Source organism: Scaptodrosophila lebanonensis, unplaced genomic scaffold (assembly GCF_003285725.1).
Source record: "Scaptodrosophila lebanonensis strain 11010-0011.00,11010-0021.00 unplaced genomic scaffold, SlebRS2 tig00000001-arrow-pilon, whole genome shotgun sequence".
NCBI classification, from domain to species: Eukaryota; Metazoa; Arthropoda; class Insecta; order Diptera; family Drosophilidae; genus Scaptodrosophila; species Scaptodrosophila lebanonensis.
In genome coordinates, this window is record NW_022060529.1 from 18,141,664 (window position 1) to 18,159,710 (window position 18,047).

Genomic DNA, 18,047 nt, shown 5'->3' on the forward strand with positions numbered 1-18,047 from the left:
GGCCCGAGGGCCGAGGCCCTGTGTCTCTTGCCGTCGTTGCCTGGATACAAGTACATCGACAGGTCGACAACCAGGCCAGCAACGCATTTACAACAATTGCCAGAACTACATTAAAAACAAGAACATCACCGCCTTCAACGCTGCGTCCAGAATAAGAATCCCAACCAGCAGCAGAACGACGTTCCTAGGCACTATTAGTAGCACTTTGGGCCTGCGCAGTGCGGTGGCCCGATCGTTTGCGTCTGCATGGAGTCAATGAGACGTAGCGAGGCGAACACTAGCCACCACCCGAATAAGGTAACGCATCAAATTTTCACCCAATTATGTACTATACATATTAGTGTAACTTATAGTAGGTGTCCCAAAATTCTACGAGCACTTGAACTCAAGAGATTAACAGTAGAAATTAGATTCTCACTCTCCAACCTCTCTAAAATATGTCAACCACCTTGAAAATAGTTGTGTTACATTTTTGTTAACGTTTGGAAATTATATATATTTAATCAAAATTGGCCTTAAAGTAGTTTTGAGCGGGAGCCAAATATAAAGACATTAATTAATACTTAGTATAATGTTAGTAGTAATGTTACGGCTTTTCACTTATCATCGACATTCTTACATACATATACTATACTATTCAGTATAATGTAGATAACTGTCCAATATTTTGCGTGCATTTATGTGAACTATGTCGTACCGGTTAAAATTAAAGGAGGCATTACATTGGCCAGATTTTGTCTGTCCGCTTAAGTTTCTCAAAATAGGCTTCTTTAAAATGTCTATACACATATGAAACTTTTTCCATATTTGATAAGAAAGCAGTCTATATTTTTCATACAGTTGCACATACTATGTACATCCATAATAATGACAAAAGACCTTCCAATAATTTACTAGGAAAGATCGAAGGGCCTACTTTCTTTGAAGTTCTTAAAACAATTATTATTTTTTAGTTTCTTTAAAAATAAATAGTAGTTATGTAAGTAATGCATGTACATACATATGTATGTATGTATGTATGTGTGTCTCATACGCATTTGAATGAATACACACATACATACATACATGCGCATATTGTTTTAGCAGGTAGAGAGGGTAGAGAAGTGAGAAAAAGGTTCATCCTATGTTTCCTAATTCTAAATTCTGCCAATCTGTTTAGATTGTGCATTTATTATTTTACTGATGCAAACCTACTAGAGATCTGGAGAAACAAATATAATAAATGAGAAAGTTACTAAACATAGCAAGACAGATAACTCTTTCGATTCGTCATCTGTAGAGTATTCCTTATAAATATGTATGCATGTATATGTATCCACACATATGTATGTGTGTATGTACATACATACATACATAGATTAATGGCCTTGGCATATTTATTCTATTGTTTGTGGTGGAGTACAGCAGAATATACATACATCTTATGTACATATACATACATACATATATGTATAAACATGAATATACATACAGATATACAGTTATACACATGCCGTATTAATGTACGATTGCAGCTTAATTCATAACAATTTATGACTATAATTGTTTTACTGTCATCTGTTTTAAATTTTTTTTTTTCATAAATTTCAAGTGGCCACTAGACTTTGCAACGTGATAAGAAGCAAAAACCGATAAGCTAAAAAAATTAGTTGTCTTTGTTGTTTTTTTATGACAACATTGCTGGTTATAAATTCATTCAAATTTGATTTATTGCATTTGCCGCTCACTACAATTGATGTTTTGCGCGACAACAAACAAATTGTACTTTATTTTAGTTAAAACTTCTTTTGCGCGTTTACCAACACCATTTGCATTGTAAAATGAGAAGAGCTGGCTTGTTGTTTATTTGTCTGCCTCTGCATCTCCCGCTCTCTTACTCTCTACATACATACGGGCTCGCATGTGTATGTGTGTGTGTGTGTGCCGAAAAAGGTGGTTGCTCGCTCTTCGTCTTTTCTTCAGTCTCATCTGCGTCGCCGCGCTGCTAAATTAAAAAGGACGCCGACCGCTTGTTAGTTTACGCGTACAATTTTATAAATTTCATTTATTATTATTATTTGGTACAATTTAGATTTATTTTTAATAATGATTTTGCAAGCAAAAGTGAAATACAAAACTTATTACTCAATCGCTTGATTTATGTAGTTTGCACTCTAGGGGAGGCAAATTCTATTGAAAGCAATTGTTATGGAATGGAAAAGAAAGTTGAAAAGGTAATTGAAGAAAAAAAATGTGAAGGGGGAAAGGACAAGAACGATTTTTTGATCAGCTCGTAATTAGTCTATGGTACATACATACATACGTACATATACATATGTAAGATAAAAATTATTTTTACTGTAAACTACATTTATTTTTTTTTTACTAAATGATCCTCCTTTGCTTATCTATGTCCTTGCACATCATTTGCAGGTGGCCCAGAATAGCAGCAACGTAGCAACGGAAAGCAATATTAAGAATAATAAACTGTTAGCTAATTTAAGTGTATCGAAAGCGGCGGTAACAGCAGCAGGGACGGCAGCAACAACAACGACGGCTACGAATCACGCGTTGAACTTCAATAATAAATTGAAGGCCAACTTACAGCAACAGCAGCAGTCGGCAACAACAACAACAGTAGTGGCAACGAATAATCAGCAAGGGAACGCGATTAAGAAGCATATAAGTAAGTGATCCACATAAATATCTACATATACACTATACATATGTACATATGTATATCTATAACATCAGCTGCTGGCCTTTCTTCTTCATTGCTAAGCTAGCTAACTGCTTCTTAATTGTCTCTAATTTTGTTTTTGTTCTTATGTACCCTTCCACCCGCATTATATCTGCTTCAGAATTAATTGGCTCGACAAAGACAGGAAATACAACAACGACAAACTCAACGTCGTCGTCTTCGTCATCGTCGAGCAGTTCTAATTCGAGCGAGTCAAAGGATACGAATTTTGAATACGAGGACGAGTGGAACATTGGTGGCATACCAGAGCTGTTGGACGACTTAGACGCGGACATTGAAAAGTCCTCAACGCAGCAGCAAGTGGCAACTGCGAATTCGGGTGGTGGCAACCAACAAGCAACAGCAACAACAACACCTACAGCAATAAATGCTAAACAGGCAAATAGCACAGCAGCAACAACAACAGCACCAGCAGCAACAGCATCAGATAACTCATCAATACCAACAACAACAACAGCAGCTACGTCATCAGCCAGCAAAGTCGCCGCTACGTCGGCAGTGACGAGCAGCATCAGCATCTCAACGCATCACCACAAATCGCACAAAACCACACTGCACAGCAATTTGTCGGCAACGTCGCCAACCACAATTAAGTTCACACGTCAACCCATCGGCCCCAGCAACGCCATCAGCGGGAACTCCTCTTCATCCAGCTCGTCAGCCTCCAGCAACAGCAGCAACAACAACAACAGCAGCAACAACAACAACAGCAGCAACATTGCTGTGGCAACAAACAAAGGCTCCTCCTCGGGCAAGCACCACCATCACCACCATCATCATCACGCCTCGTCACAGGCCAGCAGTAGCAACACCAACAGCAGCAACAACCCGAAGGGATTTAAATCGGCGCTGGTGGCACAGCTAAATAGTCCGGGGCTAAATTCTACGCACAATAACAGCACCAGCAACAGCAACTGCAATACAAGCAGTAGCGCAGTCAGTGCCGGTGGCAGCAGCAGTAAAAGCAACTCTGCAACCGCAGGCTCTGGTTCTGCCTCATCGTCTCTGACAACTGGAAGCACCTTGTCCTCATCGACATTTGCGGGCTTTTCTAAAGGTGGCAATTTGGTATCGTCTTGCCCCTCGTCAAACAATAGCAGCAACAACAACAGCTCCTCTGCACAGGCAACCAACAGCGCCTGTAGTGGCAACAGCAGCGGCACGTCCACTGGTGGCACTGGTGGTCATCAAGCGAAATTTTCCGCTGGCGGCATGTCCTCGCAAACGGGCATCGGCAGCGGCGGCAACAGTAGCAACAGCAACAACAGTAGCAGCAGCGGGGGTGGTTCTAGCGGCGCCAGTAGCGGCATAGGAACCACCAGTAACCAGAGTTCGCAAGGCGGCAGCTCCAGTGGTAAATTGAGCGCAAAAATGTCCATTGATCATCAAGCCACGCTAGATAAAGGACTTAAAATGAAGATCAAACGCACCAAGCCCGGCACAAAAAGTTCCGAGGCTAAGCATGAGATTGTCAAAGCCACCGATCAGCAAAATGGTGCCATCGGAAACTCTGCCATCGAGGATGGCAGCTCCAATGCGTCTTCCCTCGCATCGAACAGCTCGTTAACAGCAACCGGCAATACCTCCAGTGGTGGCGGCGGCGGTGGGAGCGGCAGTGGTTCCAGCAGCAAGAAGCACTTAAATAATTCGAGTGCCGGCAGCAACAATAGCAGCAACAGTAGCAGCAGTCAAAATAATTCACATGGAAGCAGCGGTGGCGGTGGCGGGAGCGGTTCCAGCAGCAACAGCACGCAATCCACGCCACAGGGCACCAAACGGGGTAGCTCCGGACATCGACGTGAAAAGACTAAGGATAAGAATGCACATTCCAATCGCATGTCTGTGGACAAGTCTGCCGCCTCAGCGGCCGGAGAGAAAGATACGCCGGAAAAGAGTGCCACTGGCAATGGTGCTGGTGGTGGCTGTCAGTGCAATGGCGACATGGGTGGTGGTTCCAGTGGTGCGACTCCCTGTTCGCATCATGCCTGCATACGTCGCGCCAACGCCAGCGAACATGCATCCCTGCAGCAGCGTATGTCCAATTCCAGTGGTGGCAGCGGCAGTGGCAACGCATCCTCCGCCTCTGCCATGTCAGCCGGAGTACCACCGGGCGTTTTTACACCTTCAGCGGGCTCACCAGCGGCCATGGTATCCGCCTCGTTGTTGGCAGCCACAACAGTAGCTGGCGTGGCCTCCGCCGCCCAGTCCGGTAACAGTGGCTCGAGCGGCGGTACGGGTGGTGCCAATGCGCCGGGTCCACCAGGCAAAGAGACCGGTAGTGGCATCAAAATATCCTCACACATTGCCGCACAACTGGCCGCTGCGGCCGCCTCCAGCTATGCAAGTGGCCAGAGCGGTGGTTCCGGTGGTAGTGTAAGCAACAATTCCGGCAACAACAGCACGGGCAGCGGGCCGGACAGCAAAGCAGCCGCTGCTGCACAGGCAAAACTAATGGCCCCCGGCATGATCTCAGCGACAATGCATCACACCATTTCCGTGCCTGCCGGTAGCGCAGCCTCAGCGGACGATGCGGACTCAAAATCCCCGCCAGCTAAACGTGCCAAGCATAGCGAGCATGGCGCCAATAATAACAATAACAACAATAACAGTTCCGGCAAAGAGATGGTCGACATATGCATTGGCACCTCCGTCGGCACCATCACGGAGCCGGACTGTCTGGGTCCCTGCGAGCCGGGCACCTCGGTCACACTTGAGGGCATCGTTTGGCACGAGACTGAGGGCGGCGTCCTGGTCGTCAATGTGACGTGGCGCGGCAAGACCTACGTGGGCACCCTGCTTGACTGTACGCGCCACGATTGGGCTCCTCCAAGGTGAGTGAGAGAAATTGGGTCCAGCTTCGGGGGCTTTTCAAACTGTTTCGAAGTACAAATAAAAATGTGTCAGCCTCACCGCACGTGTTCAAGTTTTTAGTTAGTGGTTTATCAAGATTAGTCTAGATTATAGCGATATATCGGAATTTGATGAACAATAAATACATTTGTCTTTTAAACATTATGATTTTTGCTCTTTTGTTTGGTTTCCTCGTGTGTGGAAACAGTTTGAAAAGTTACCTCCTCCTTGTCTGTGGTAGAAAGCAATGCACAGATTTGGAAATAAAACAAAAATTGTATATGCTTTTCAGATTCTGTGATTCACCAACTGAAGAATTAGATTCTCGAACTCCAAAGGGACGCGGCAAGCGCGGACGCAGTGCTGGTCTCACACCCGACCTGAGCAACTTCACCGAGACCAGAAGCTCTGTGAGTAATCAACCACCATCCCCAAACGGTCTTGCTTCTACTGTGTTTGTTCCCTCTGCTTTTAGATTTACTTCTCACACGCTCAGGTGCACTCGAAGCTGCGCAATGGAGCGACCAAAGGACGTGGCGCCACGCGCAGCGCCTCTGGCAATTCCAATAACAACAGCAACAACGCTGCAACCAACAGCAGCTCCTCCTCGGGCAATGGTGGCGGAGCCACGCCCAGCACCTCGCCAACTGCATTTCTGCCGCCACGTCCAGAGAAGCGCAAGTCCAAGGATGAGGCGCCATCGCCACTCAATGGCGAGTCAGATGCTGCCGCAACGAGCATGGTGAACGCCAGTGGGATACCCATCTCGGCCAGCGGCGGTGGCCTGGCCACACAGCCCCAGAGCCTGCTCAACCCAGTGACCGGACTAAATGTGCAAATCAACACAAAGAAATGTAAGACTGCCTCACCCTGTGCGATCTCGCCGGTGCTGCTCGAGTGCCCGGAGCAGGACTGCAGCAAGAAGTACAAGCATGCCAATGGGTTGCGCTATCACCAGTCGCATGCGCACGGCGGTGCCGGTTCCATGGACGAGGACTCCATGCAGGCGCCAGAGGAGCCACCCACGCCTCCCTCACCGGTGCCATCAGTACCCACGGCAGCAGCGCCTTCCACACCCAGCACCCCCAATGCCGCTGCTATTACCACAAATGGCAACAGCAATGTCCCCACAACACCATCATCAGCTGGCGCCTCATCTGTTCCCCCCGCCGAGCCAACAACGGCGGCGATCGCAAGCACAACATCGGCTACGGCAGCAGGAGTATCAACAGCAGTTGCCCCAACAGTAGCATCTCCACCTACTGGACCCAACAGCACATCTGGCGGTCAGCCAGCAACGGAAGGCATTCCGGTGGTTAGTTCTGCAACCACAGCCACGCATCCGAGCATGCCGAGCACAGTGGTGGCCAACTCCGCGCCACAAGTGCCGCAACAGGCGCTTCTGACCCCCAGCGCAGCCAATCCGAGCGTCGTGCTGCCGTCTCCAACACCAGCACATGCAGCAGTTGCTGGTGGCAGCATAACTGCCGGCATCTCCAGCCAGGCGCTTTCCCAGCAACAACAACAGCAACTGCTAGGCGGTCTGGTTGGCGCCACTGGCCTACCGACGCTCCTCTCCGAGCAACAGCAGCAAGCGTTGTTGCAGCAAAGTGCATGTAAGTGGTTACTAAATAGACATGTTTTCGAAATTCCATCTAATTCCATTTCTTTGATTCGTAGTGAAAGCTGGTGTCTTGCGATTCGGCCCACCCGATGGTGCCGCGGCCACGTCAATGGCAGCTGCTCTGCAGCAGCAACAACAACAACAACAGCAGCAGCAGCAACAACAGCCGCCCAATTCGCAGCCGACACAACAACAATCTGCCCAGCAAAATGCATTGCAACCGGGACAGAATCCGCTACGTCCTACACCAGTTACGCATCAGATGCCGCCTAATGTTGAGGCACAGCAACCACCAAGTGGCTATCCCGGCACACCACAGCAGCTGGCCGCCCAGGCACAAGGCATACCCCTATCCAGCAAACAGACTTCGCCCGCCTTTTCGGCAGTCGCAAGCAGCAAACAGAAAAAGAATCGTAAATCGCCCGGTCCAGGTGATTTCGATGGCAGCGCATCTCGCGAGGATGTGCAGTCCCCGGCGTATAGTGATATATCGGACGACTCAACGCCAGTCGCCGACCAAGAGATGCTGGAAAAATCGGGCCAGCCCAACAAGCACATGGATCTACTGAGCAAGAAACCACCCGAAGTGGGCGTGCCAACGGCTCTAGGAGTGGGCGCTGGTGGGGCACCGCCGTCGATGCCCTCGCTTGGCGGCTACGGCATGTATCAATTCTATCCGCCGCAACAGCAACAATATATGGTACAACAATCGGGCGGGGATCCCCTGCAGTCAGGCAAGGCGGGGCTACCGCCTACGCTGGGGCAACCACAATTAGCGTTGCCAGCATCGCAGGCGCAACAATTGGCACCTGGAGCACCAACCTCCTCACAGCCACAGACGCATTTGTTGCCGGCACAACAACAGGCGGTCTCCCATCTGACCGACTACAGCAACAAGAACAAAGATCCACCGCTAGATCTGATGACGAAGCCGCAACAGGCAGGCCAACAAACGCAATCACAGTCGGAGAACAACGGAAAGGATGCCACACCCACACCCAGTTCACAGGCCCCACAACAACAGCCGCCGCCAGTGAATCTCAGCGCAGTGACTGGACCCCCACCTGGCGGCCTGCCACCTGGTTTGGGTGGCATCTCGGCTCTAAGCGCGGCAGGTTTGGCCGCACCCTCGCCGGCCAAGCCCATGTCACACTTCTATCCGTTCAAGTGAGTTTCGAACACCCTACGCTTAGCACTCGGCTCAAAAGTAAAGCGAAAAGTAAAGATGCTGGGAATTACATAAGTATTTCATAATTCTTCTGGTAGTTAAGAAGTAGACAAGAAATTCATGGGTACACAAAACATCGTCTATCCATTTCAAATACGGCTTAGAAAATTACACCATTATCGAATTCCAATCACATCGTGCGAAATATTCTCAATTCAGTTACTTTAATTTTATAGTCTTCGGCATAGGTAGTTTTGAAATCAAATAACTCATTTATTTTTCCCAATTACCAACATTTTCCAATTGCTAATAATTTCATTAAATTCGAAAAGTGACCTTAAATAAATTAAAATCGAGTAAAAAAGTCGTTGTGAAAGGAATATTGAGGAAAACCCCTTAAAAATATGCATGATATTAAATATTAAAAGTAAATATAGGGGAAATCAGTGCGAAAATCACATCTCTAGGCTTACTGATTAAAATTTTTTTTAATTCTAAATACATTTTGTAAAGGCCTTTTTATTAGCTTTCCGATTACATAATTTAGGATTCATTTATGAAAGAAAAGTGATGGGCTAAGCTCTGATTACATCCACAGATAAAATAATATTAAGGGCTGCAAATTGTAATAGTGTCCTCCGATTTCACGTATGAATGAAGATTTCCCGAACTTAAGCTTTTCTTTTGAACTGAGTGCTGGGTATTACGATTGAAATTGGACTAATTAGAAGCATACCTTCTTATTCTTTTAGCTACATACCCCCGGGCTATCCCTACAATGTTGATCCCAACTTTGGACCTGTGTCTATTGTGGCGTCGGAAGAGGCTGCCAAAATGGGTGGCCATCCCGGAATGCCACCCAGCTCGCAGGCTCAGAGTATGGGTCAACAAATGCCAACGGCTACCATTAAAGAAGAACGTCTAAAGGAGAGTCCCAGTCCACATGAGAATCCAAAGCATCTACCACAGCAGCAGGTACGTCTCATCGAATCACAACGAATTCGCAAATATTTTAATCAACGTTTGACTTCCTCTGTCCACAGTTGATGGCCAACAAGCTGATCAAACAGGAGCCTTTGATCAAACAGGAGATCAAGCAGGAGCCAAACACTAATCCTGGTCAACAGGGACCACCATCACAACAACAACAACAGCAATCAGCGCCACCACCTCAGCAGCCGCACGCACTGCATCCCAAAGACTTGCAGGCACTGGGCGCCTATCCGAGTCTCTATCAGCGCCACTCCATGAGTCTGGCGGCCGCTCAGCAAGCGCGCGAGGAGGAGTTGCGACGGTAGGCACTATTACCTACTACTAACTACTCTTCTGGGGAATATAGAGGCCATTCGAGAATTTGTTGTTTATCAGACAAGAAATAATCTTTGTCGCTGAGACTCAGAATGTAACTCCTTCAAGAGGGGTATTCAATTTTTATTTATGAAAACAATTCTCAGACCTATTGTTGATGATAATTTAAATATCCTACAGATCCTATTAATTCAATTTGGGGTTCATTATTATGAAAGCGATTATTATGAAAAACTTAAAGGGACAGAAAGTTGACAGCTTCTGATGAGTTTTTGTAGAAAAGTATAGCTAAGGAAAGAAGCATTTTAAGAAGATCTCCAATTTATAAACAAAAGTTGGAAAAATGAAGTATAATTCAGTCTACCTAACCAAACAGAGAAACTAGTAGGGTTTTCAGATCGAATGAACTACTTAATGACTCATAGATTAAGACCTTCTTCCATCGCGAGCAATACAAGGAACTATTTGTTTGTGAAATAATGATAAAAAGTAGATTAGGAAGATTAGGCTGATAGATAACTTTTTTTCGTTTCCAACAAAGGAGTTCAATCATTAACCAATTCTAAGAGGTTGATATTGCAAGATTCAAGTTAAATTTCCGATAAAACCTGAATAAAAAACAGAATTAACGAAATTCTTGCTGAGGTTAAAGATCTAATTAGTTCCCAGGGCGCCAAAGTAGCAATAAATGTTAATTATACTATATTTTCACGCACGTCTCCCTCCCTCACTTCCTTTGCAGCTACTATATGTTCTCGGATCAGCAGCGACGTCAGAATGCAGCTGCAGCCGCTGCTGCCCAGAACGCAGCCGCCGCTGCTGCCGGTGGACCCAATTCGGGATTGCAACAGCAGCCCGGGGGACAGCACAAGGATGAGTCCAGTTTGTCGCCACAGCAGTCGCAACAGCTCTCGATTGCACAACAACAGCAGCAGGCATTGCAACAGCATCACCAGCACATGCAGCAACAACAACAGCAACATCAGCAGCAGCAGCAGCAGCAACAACAACAACAACAACAGCAGCAGCAGCAGCAACAACAGCAGCAGCATCAGCAACAGAAACTGAAGCAGGCACAGGCGCAGGCGAATAGCAATGCAGCCAATAACAAGGCCACAAATCTGACCAAGGAATCGCCAAAACAGAAGGCTGCTGCAGCTGCAGCGGCGGAGGAGGAGCTGAAGGTGAAGCAAGAGGGTCAGAAGCCAACAATGGAGACACAAGGACCGCCCCCGCCACCCACATCGCAGTACTTCCTACATCCGCCGTACATTTCGCCCACACCCTTCGGTCCCTTCGACCCCAATCTACCCATGTATCGCAATGTCCTGATGTCCGCCGCCGGGCCCTACAATGCGCCACCTTACCATCTGCCCATACCGCGCTACCACGCCCCCGAGGATCTGTCGCGGAATACTGGCACCAAGGCGCTGGATGCACTGCATCATGCCGCCAACCAATACTACACCACGCACAAGATACATGAGCTCAGTGAACGGGCGCTCAAGTCGCCGACCAGTGGGGGCGGCCCCGTAAAGGTCAGCGTATCGAGCCCCAGCACAGGACCCCCTCAACCCGGGGGTGGCATGAATAGTGGACCTGGTGGCGGTCCCAATGTGTTGGGAGGCAATGGGCCAAATCAACCAGGTGGCGCTGGCGGCGGCCAAGGTGGTGTGCCGCTCAGCCTGCAGCCACCACCCGGTGGCTTAGGTGGTCCACCGCCCAACAAATCTGATATGGCCGGCCAGAAACAGCATGGGGTGCCATCCAATGCCCCTGTTGGCCTCGATGCGCACAAACAACCGTTGCCGGGTCCACCACCCGCGGGCGGGCCACCGGGTAATGGAGCCGTCGGTGTGGGCGGCCCGGGAGGCAATGGTGGTGCTGGCGGTGCTGGTGCCGCCGATTCACGCAGTCCGCCGCCGCAACGACATGTCCACACCCACCATCACACCCACGTTGGTCTCGGCTATCCCATGTACCCGGCGCCCTATGGAGGTGAGCGACCCTTGATCTTTGAATTCCTTTGAGAAAGTAACTAAAGTTCTGTCTCGTTTTCATTTTTAGCGGCCGTTCTAGCGAGCCAACAGGCGGCTGCTGTAGCTGTGATAAATCCATTTCCGCCGGGACCGTCGAAATGAGAACAACTGAACAACAACAATGAGAAGAAGACCTACAATGTAAAGAACAACTAGCGAGGCTTGTTGCAGCAGCAAATGTGCGTCAATTTCCCATGAAGGAGCACAATGAAAATTTAGGAAACATATGGTCTTTTTCAACTACTATATACACGTATATGTATGTATATACATTTCTATGATAAAGCGCTGCAACAAGCCGGAAGAGCAAAAACAAAAACACAGAAACACAACTAAAACAAAACTTCAAAGGACAACAACACTATTTAAACGCATAAGAATTTTGTATTTTTCGTTTAACGTGTTACTTATAATTCTAGTTTTTAAGTTATATCGCAACCTACTACCATATAAATGCGTAAAATATACATACATGTTTAGCATACACATACCTTCGTAATTATATTTACCACTTGCAAATATTTAAAACAAAACATGGAAACAACAAACAAAAACAAGCATACTTTTAGCAATTTTTTCTAAGTGTATTGCATATACAAAAAGTACATATACTTATAAATATATAGATATATTTATCACATACCGAGAGGCGTAAATCGAGCATGAACAAAATCGAAATTGTAGTGTTGATTTTTTTGTAAAAAATAACTATATTATTTAGATTTACACACTATTTACGAATATAATATGCATACGAAATACAAATAGAAGTTCGCATTTTTAAACATAGACTTTTCGTGTGTATGAACGTACGTGTTATAAATTATTTTTATTATAAATCTACTATGTAATGTATCAGCTGTGTTGCGATTGGAGCTGCAATTTAATTAATTTGTGCATAGCAGTAAACAAAAAACTATAAAAAAGCAAGAAAAAAGAAATGAAAAAGACAAGGAAGGTACGCCCGCATTGTAAGGGTTAAGTTATTTTTTTGTGAGTTTTCGCGACGCATTGTCATTTATTTAAATGTTTGTAGGCATGAACTTGTACTTTAAATATTTATACATATATAAATACATACTACATAAATACAGTTATACAGTATCATATATGTATATGTAATTAATTGATTCTCCATGTGAATGTGGGTGTGTAGGTGTGTAGTTCCCTAGCCGCTTCATAACTACATACACATACACGCGTGATTTACAAGTATGGCACTTAATGTTTAGTATAGTAAGGCAGACAAACGCATACACACACATTACAAACAAACAAACAAACTTCGATAGGAATTTACGGTTAAACAAAAAGTAACAAAAACAAAAAGTATTGCATGTAAATATACTCTAGAGCGAGTCTTTTGAATTGTAAATTTGATAATCGAGTGCGCCACGAAAGTATATAGAGAGAGCGCATTTGAGCAAAGCTATAAACATAAAAATCATTATGTATGCATGTAATTGCAATAACAAACGAGTAATAATAATAAATATAAAAACAACTTTAACACTATGTACATGTGTAGCAACTGTGCGCGTGTTTTCCTTACACTCCTCGCCTCACTTCACCCTCAACTTTGTCGCCTCCCCTGTGTGGTGCAGAAAATATCAACAAAGTCAACTTAAAGTGAAGAATTTGAAGGAAATGGAAATTTTCCTAGAGATGAGGAAGAAGAGCACAAAAAAAAAACAAAAACAAAATACCAGCTTAGTTCATTAAAAAGTACAAGAGATTTTTATAAATACATATATAAATATATATTTTAAAGAAGAGCAACTCATAAATTAAATGGCATTCTAAACAATGAAATTGTATTCAGATCAGAGCCCCGCACAGATGCTACGTGTGACGCAGAGCAGAGAAAGCGAGGGCCAAATAAAAGCGTGTAGCCAACACACACCACACACAAACTCATAACAAAATCTTAAAATTTTGAACAAATTGCATAATTAGCGCTAAGAAATTTCAAAAATATAGTACACATATTTAAAGTATAAAAAAAAAAACAACTACATACAAATAAATATATATATATATATATATTATAAATGAAAATCAGCTTTAGATGTGAATAAAAAAAATGTAATTAAACAAAATTTTTAAAATGATTCATTTTTCCCAATCTGTGCTTCCTTAGGGGTTGTAGCCAGAGTGGTTGAAGGGCTAAGACGTGCAATACCTAGAAATTCAACAGATCTGGACAAATACAACTTTAAAATTTTTAGATACGGAGTCCCTCAGCATGGTGCTAACAATTTTATTATACTGGACAATTGAAATATTAAATTACTTAATCTGCTGAAGATGTGGAATATCATCGACTGATATCGAATATATTACAGCTGACAGGTATAATACTATTAAAACATTAGTTTTATTTTTGAGTACATATTACTTATTTTAAAGAGATCTAGTCTACCTACTAAGCACTACCCAGGGGTATTATAAAGCTCATATAGTCAGCGGTGGCGCCCCAGTCTGCGCGATTAGTTTGGAATATGATGATCCAATTAATTAGGATTATAAGCCAAATAAGCGTACCAATGGCCGAGTATAAGACATCTGAATGTAAAGCAAGAATTAGCAAAAGATATGAATCAACTGTTTCTCACACTAACAGCGCTTGATTTGGCTCTGTTCTGGAAATGGGGGCTTCCGAAGGGCCTCGTTGAAGAACCAGCAAACATTAATCGCCCACACAAAAGGCAGGAAAGCAAAACCAGCTGTAGGGGAAATGGTTGCATTTATCTTATATTGTGCAAATGATAGCGGTAGCGCTACTTACTAAGAAAATATGTGCGGCAAAGTTGTAACTTTCTAGGATTTGGTGCCTTTGATATATCCATGTTTACTTATCCGCTTATTATTACTAATATTTTCTAGTTATTTGTGTAAAGTGTTGTTAAGCGTTTTGTCATTACTGCTGTTGCCAGACCTCTCGGAATATTATAGGCGATTATCATAGCTGCCACACCGCTATATTTTATTTGAATATGTTGTTAAGTCTGGCAACTAATAATAAGATAGCATCTCCATTCTGGTAAATATCGATTACTATTTCTTTAAAGAGTTTGGATGGTTTTTCAGATGCTAAATGCAGCTTAAATATTTTACAAGAAGAAAGGAAAGGAACCATCAGTTGAAATAAGCAAGTCAAAGTCAAAGTATCTTAAATTAAAAAATATGCAAATAGAATGGTTTGGGATTGCTTTCAAAATCGAATGGAACAATAGACACACATATACACGCATTTATAAAAGTTTTCCACATTTGTTGTAGCATAATTAAAAATGTCTAGTGTAGAGGAAATGCTAATTTTAAAAATTATTCAATTTGATATGATTTTTGAATTTGACATAACTTGCAAATGTAATGTCGTTGGTTAAGAATTTAAAAACATCGATATATTGGAATATTGTGCGTTGCTTCGATAATATCTTGAGCAACTCTAAAAACAGCGCGCACCGCGAAAAAAAGTGAAGCGGAGCGACTTTCAATTTTAACGACGTGAAAAGTGACTGGGAAATTGGAAACTATGGCCGATGCCGACAATTTAGATGCCTTATCCAATGCGGAACTGCGAAAAAGGATGGTGGAGCAGGGACTGCCCAATATACCCGTCACAGATAGCAGTCGCAAGGTGTTGGTCAAACGTTTGAGAGCTTCGATTGGCGGGGTCGAGTCGCCGGCTGCTGCGAGTCCCAAGAAAGCAGGAAGACGCGAAACCTTGCATGTTGCTGCTGCAGCAACCAAGACAGATGCTGTCACCAGCCACAACACGGACGCTCCACAGACAGAGGTGAGCACTCCCAAGGCTCGTCGCACCATTGCAGTTGCAGCTGCAACAAGTGACCGCACTTCCAAAGATGTCGAACGTCCACGTCCGCCCTCAACAAAGCCCGTGTCGCAGTCTCTCTCCGAGAATGCCAAAAAGACAACGGCAACAGCTGCAACGACTGCTCCGGCTCCGGCTCCTGCTCCCATACAGGCGCGTCGTCGTTCCAGCACCAATGTTGAGCGCCAAAACGTGACCTCTGCGCGTCCGACCAAAAAGCCGGAGACCATACAAGAAGAGCCTGTAGTTGCTGCGAAACGCACTGCTAGCAAGAATACCCTGTTGGCCAATTCGCTGATCGTCCTGGAATCCGACGACGAGGAGGATGAACAATTGGTGCAAGCTGCCCAACACATCGAGGACGAGTTTAAGCGCAAAGAGAAGCCAAAGCTGAGCGCAACCGTGACTAGCACTCATGAATACATCGACAAGTCTGCGTATGTCACGCCTTCATCGTACACGCCATCCTCACTGAGCCAACCGCGTCGCTTTGTTGGGGATAGTGCAACAACGGGGGCTATGCTGACGCAATCCGTTACTAGTCCGGCTGCTCCTGCTCGTCCTCCATTGGTATCCAATTCGTATGACTATGTCGGCTTAAGTCGCAGCGGACGTTATAGCAGCTACTTGGGATCGCCAGCTCAAAGCTATGCTGCAGGCACTTCCACTTCATCTGCCATTCCAGCTCCCACTTCCAGCTATGGGCGTGCTCCGCCGCGCACCTACACTAACGAGTTTAGTGACGACAATGAAGCTGACGAGCCCCGCGATCAGGGCCCTCATTTCGAGAGCGACTTTGCCCGAAACCTGGCGCGTCTACGTGCCGAGCGCATTGGCGACCGAGGCAGCCCGTACACCAGACGCACCATTGCCGGCACAGGTGCAGGTGGCTATGAGCCCACAGTGCGTCGTTCCCTGCGCCCCGACAAGGCCAGCTGGCTTCGCTGGTGGGAGGCTGTCGATAGGGAGTACCAACTGAAGCCCAAATTATTTATTTGCGGCGTTATTGTTCTACTTATTGCCGTCTACTGTATTTTTTATTAGACCCATCTGCGAAATGGAATACTCAAACACACGAATTTTTTGTGCATAACTTTAAATTTTAGTTCCGTTAATGTTTATATAGTTTCGTTTGTAACCGATCTGTAATTCATTAGTGTTTTGAGATTGTCAAGCTGCTTGCTATATAATGTATTTATCGCTATTTATGTCGAACAGCAGGGAGGTTATAAGTTAATGTTGAATAAACACAAATTTGTATAATTCATTCAACTTGACTGGCTGGCTATGTTAAGTAGAAGTCTAATATGTCTGTTTATGTATGCATGCATGTACATTATAAGCAGATCTGCCTGCTCCAACCCATCCCATTCCTAGACCAACCGCAGGCTCTGTCCAGCGCTCTGACATTTGCGCGTGCACAGCCGCTAATGATGGAAAACTATTTGGAATGCGTGTACAACACTTGTCGGCGTCGCTCAGACCAAATGCAGCCACACCATGGGCGTGTTAGTCTGTATACTTTATGCACATATACATACATACATATGTATGTATGTATGTAGGCATGTTTGTATGTCGCAGATGTTACACCGATCAGGTATAGAAAAAACGTCGCAGTTTTGCGATAAGAATTAATAAGAATTTTACAACTGACGTCTCGCCAGCGGTTGCGGCATAGCTTAGGGCTCTGGAAGCTCAACCCCATCATGTGTGTGTGTGTGCAGGATGGGAAGAGGATGCCATCATCTGGTAATTTTATTAACTGGAAATCGCACTTGCGCGTAATTTTTCTTAAGGAAATTTTCACCTTATTTAGCGCGGCAGGGCACAAACACTTACATATGCACATCTTGTGTGCATGTAAGTATTTATGTATGTACATATACATACATACATATGCATGCATGTATGTACATGCATGCCAACAATGAGTTATGAAAATTGCAACAAACGCGCTGCTCGGCCGCTGCCGCCGCTCAGGGGAAATGCCGCGTGCAACAGAAACAGAAACAGCAACGGCTGGCGACGACATCGGCGAGCTTCAGTGCAGGAATGATGAATTCCACAAATGCATGAAAGCTAGTTTGCGACGCAGCCATGGATTCCTTGAAAAAACAACCAGTCAGCCATTCAATACATACATACATACATATAGATGTACATATTTATGTAAGCATGCATGTACCGTGTGGCTAATAAATACGCCACACATTGCCAGTTGCTCTTAATGAAATTAACTTCCAAGAATTGCAACAATACAAACAAACATACATACATACAAACATACTTACATACATACAAATATACAAACATACATACATAAGTATACAGTGGCTTCAAGCTAATACAGTCTTTGGTTTCATTTAGGCAGCAATTCTAATTTCAAAACAATTTTGGAAACCCATTTTGAAATTGAGCAACTTATTGATAATGAATTCTTAAAGAAAAGATTGCATAAAGCAGAAATGTTTAAACAA

General features: G+C 44.8%; 3 protein-coding genes across 5 annotated transcripts; 2 read left to right on the top strand and 1 right to left on the bottom strand.

Moving 5' to 3' along the window:
* On the top strand, positions 1–13,244 carry LOC115620033 (uncharacterized transmembrane protein DDB_G0289901). 3 transcript variants are annotated; one of them, XM_030513139.1, is made up of 10 exons: positions 1–297; positions 2,413–2,665; positions 2,841–5,571; positions 5,883–6,000; positions 6,066–7,206; positions 7,271–8,381; positions 9,135–9,357; positions 9,426–9,676; positions 10,433–11,688; positions 11,758–13,244. In XM_030513139.1, the coding sequence occupies exons 1-10, from the start codon at positions 247–249 to the stop codon at positions 11,829–11,831; spliced, it is 7,209 nt and encodes a 2,402-aa protein (XP_030368999.1). In that variant the 5' UTR covers positions 1–246; the 3' UTR covers positions 11,832–13,244. The 3 variants fall into 3 exon arrangements, with proteins under 3 accessions (XP_030368999.1, XP_030369000.1, XP_030369001.1); XM_030513140.1 differs by lacking the exon at positions 1–297 and adding an exon at positions 1,961–2,213; XM_030513141.1 differs by lacking the exons at positions 1–297; positions 5,883–6,000; positions 6,066–7,206; ... (3 more) ...; positions 10,433–11,688; positions 11,758–13,244 and adding an exon at positions 1,961–2,213 and having other exon boundaries at positions 2,841–5,590.
* Positions 13,245–14,082: 838 nt separating this feature from the next.
* On the bottom strand, positions 14,083–14,673 carry LOC115634089 (gamma-secretase subunit pen-2). The gene is made up of 3 exons (XM_030531644.1): positions 14,518–14,673; positions 14,351–14,455; positions 14,083–14,294 (listed from the first exon to the last, which is right to left on the bottom strand). The coding sequence occupies exons 1-3, from the start codon at positions 14,576–14,578 to the stop codon at positions 14,155–14,157; spliced, it is 306 nt and encodes a 101-aa protein (XP_030387504.1). The 5' UTR covers positions 14,579–14,673; the 3' UTR covers positions 14,083–14,154.
* A 461-nt stretch (positions 14,674–15,134) lies between these two features.
* LOC115632114 (otefin) lies at positions 15,135–16,787 on the top strand. The gene has a single exon (XM_030529111.1). It carries the CDS (start codon positions 15,268–15,270, stop codon positions 16,609–16,611), a length of 1,344 nt encoding a protein of 447 aa, XP_030384971.1. The 5' UTR covers positions 15,135–15,267; the 3' UTR covers positions 16,612–16,787.
* The last annotated feature ends 1,260 nt before the right edge of the window (positions 16,788–18,047 follow it).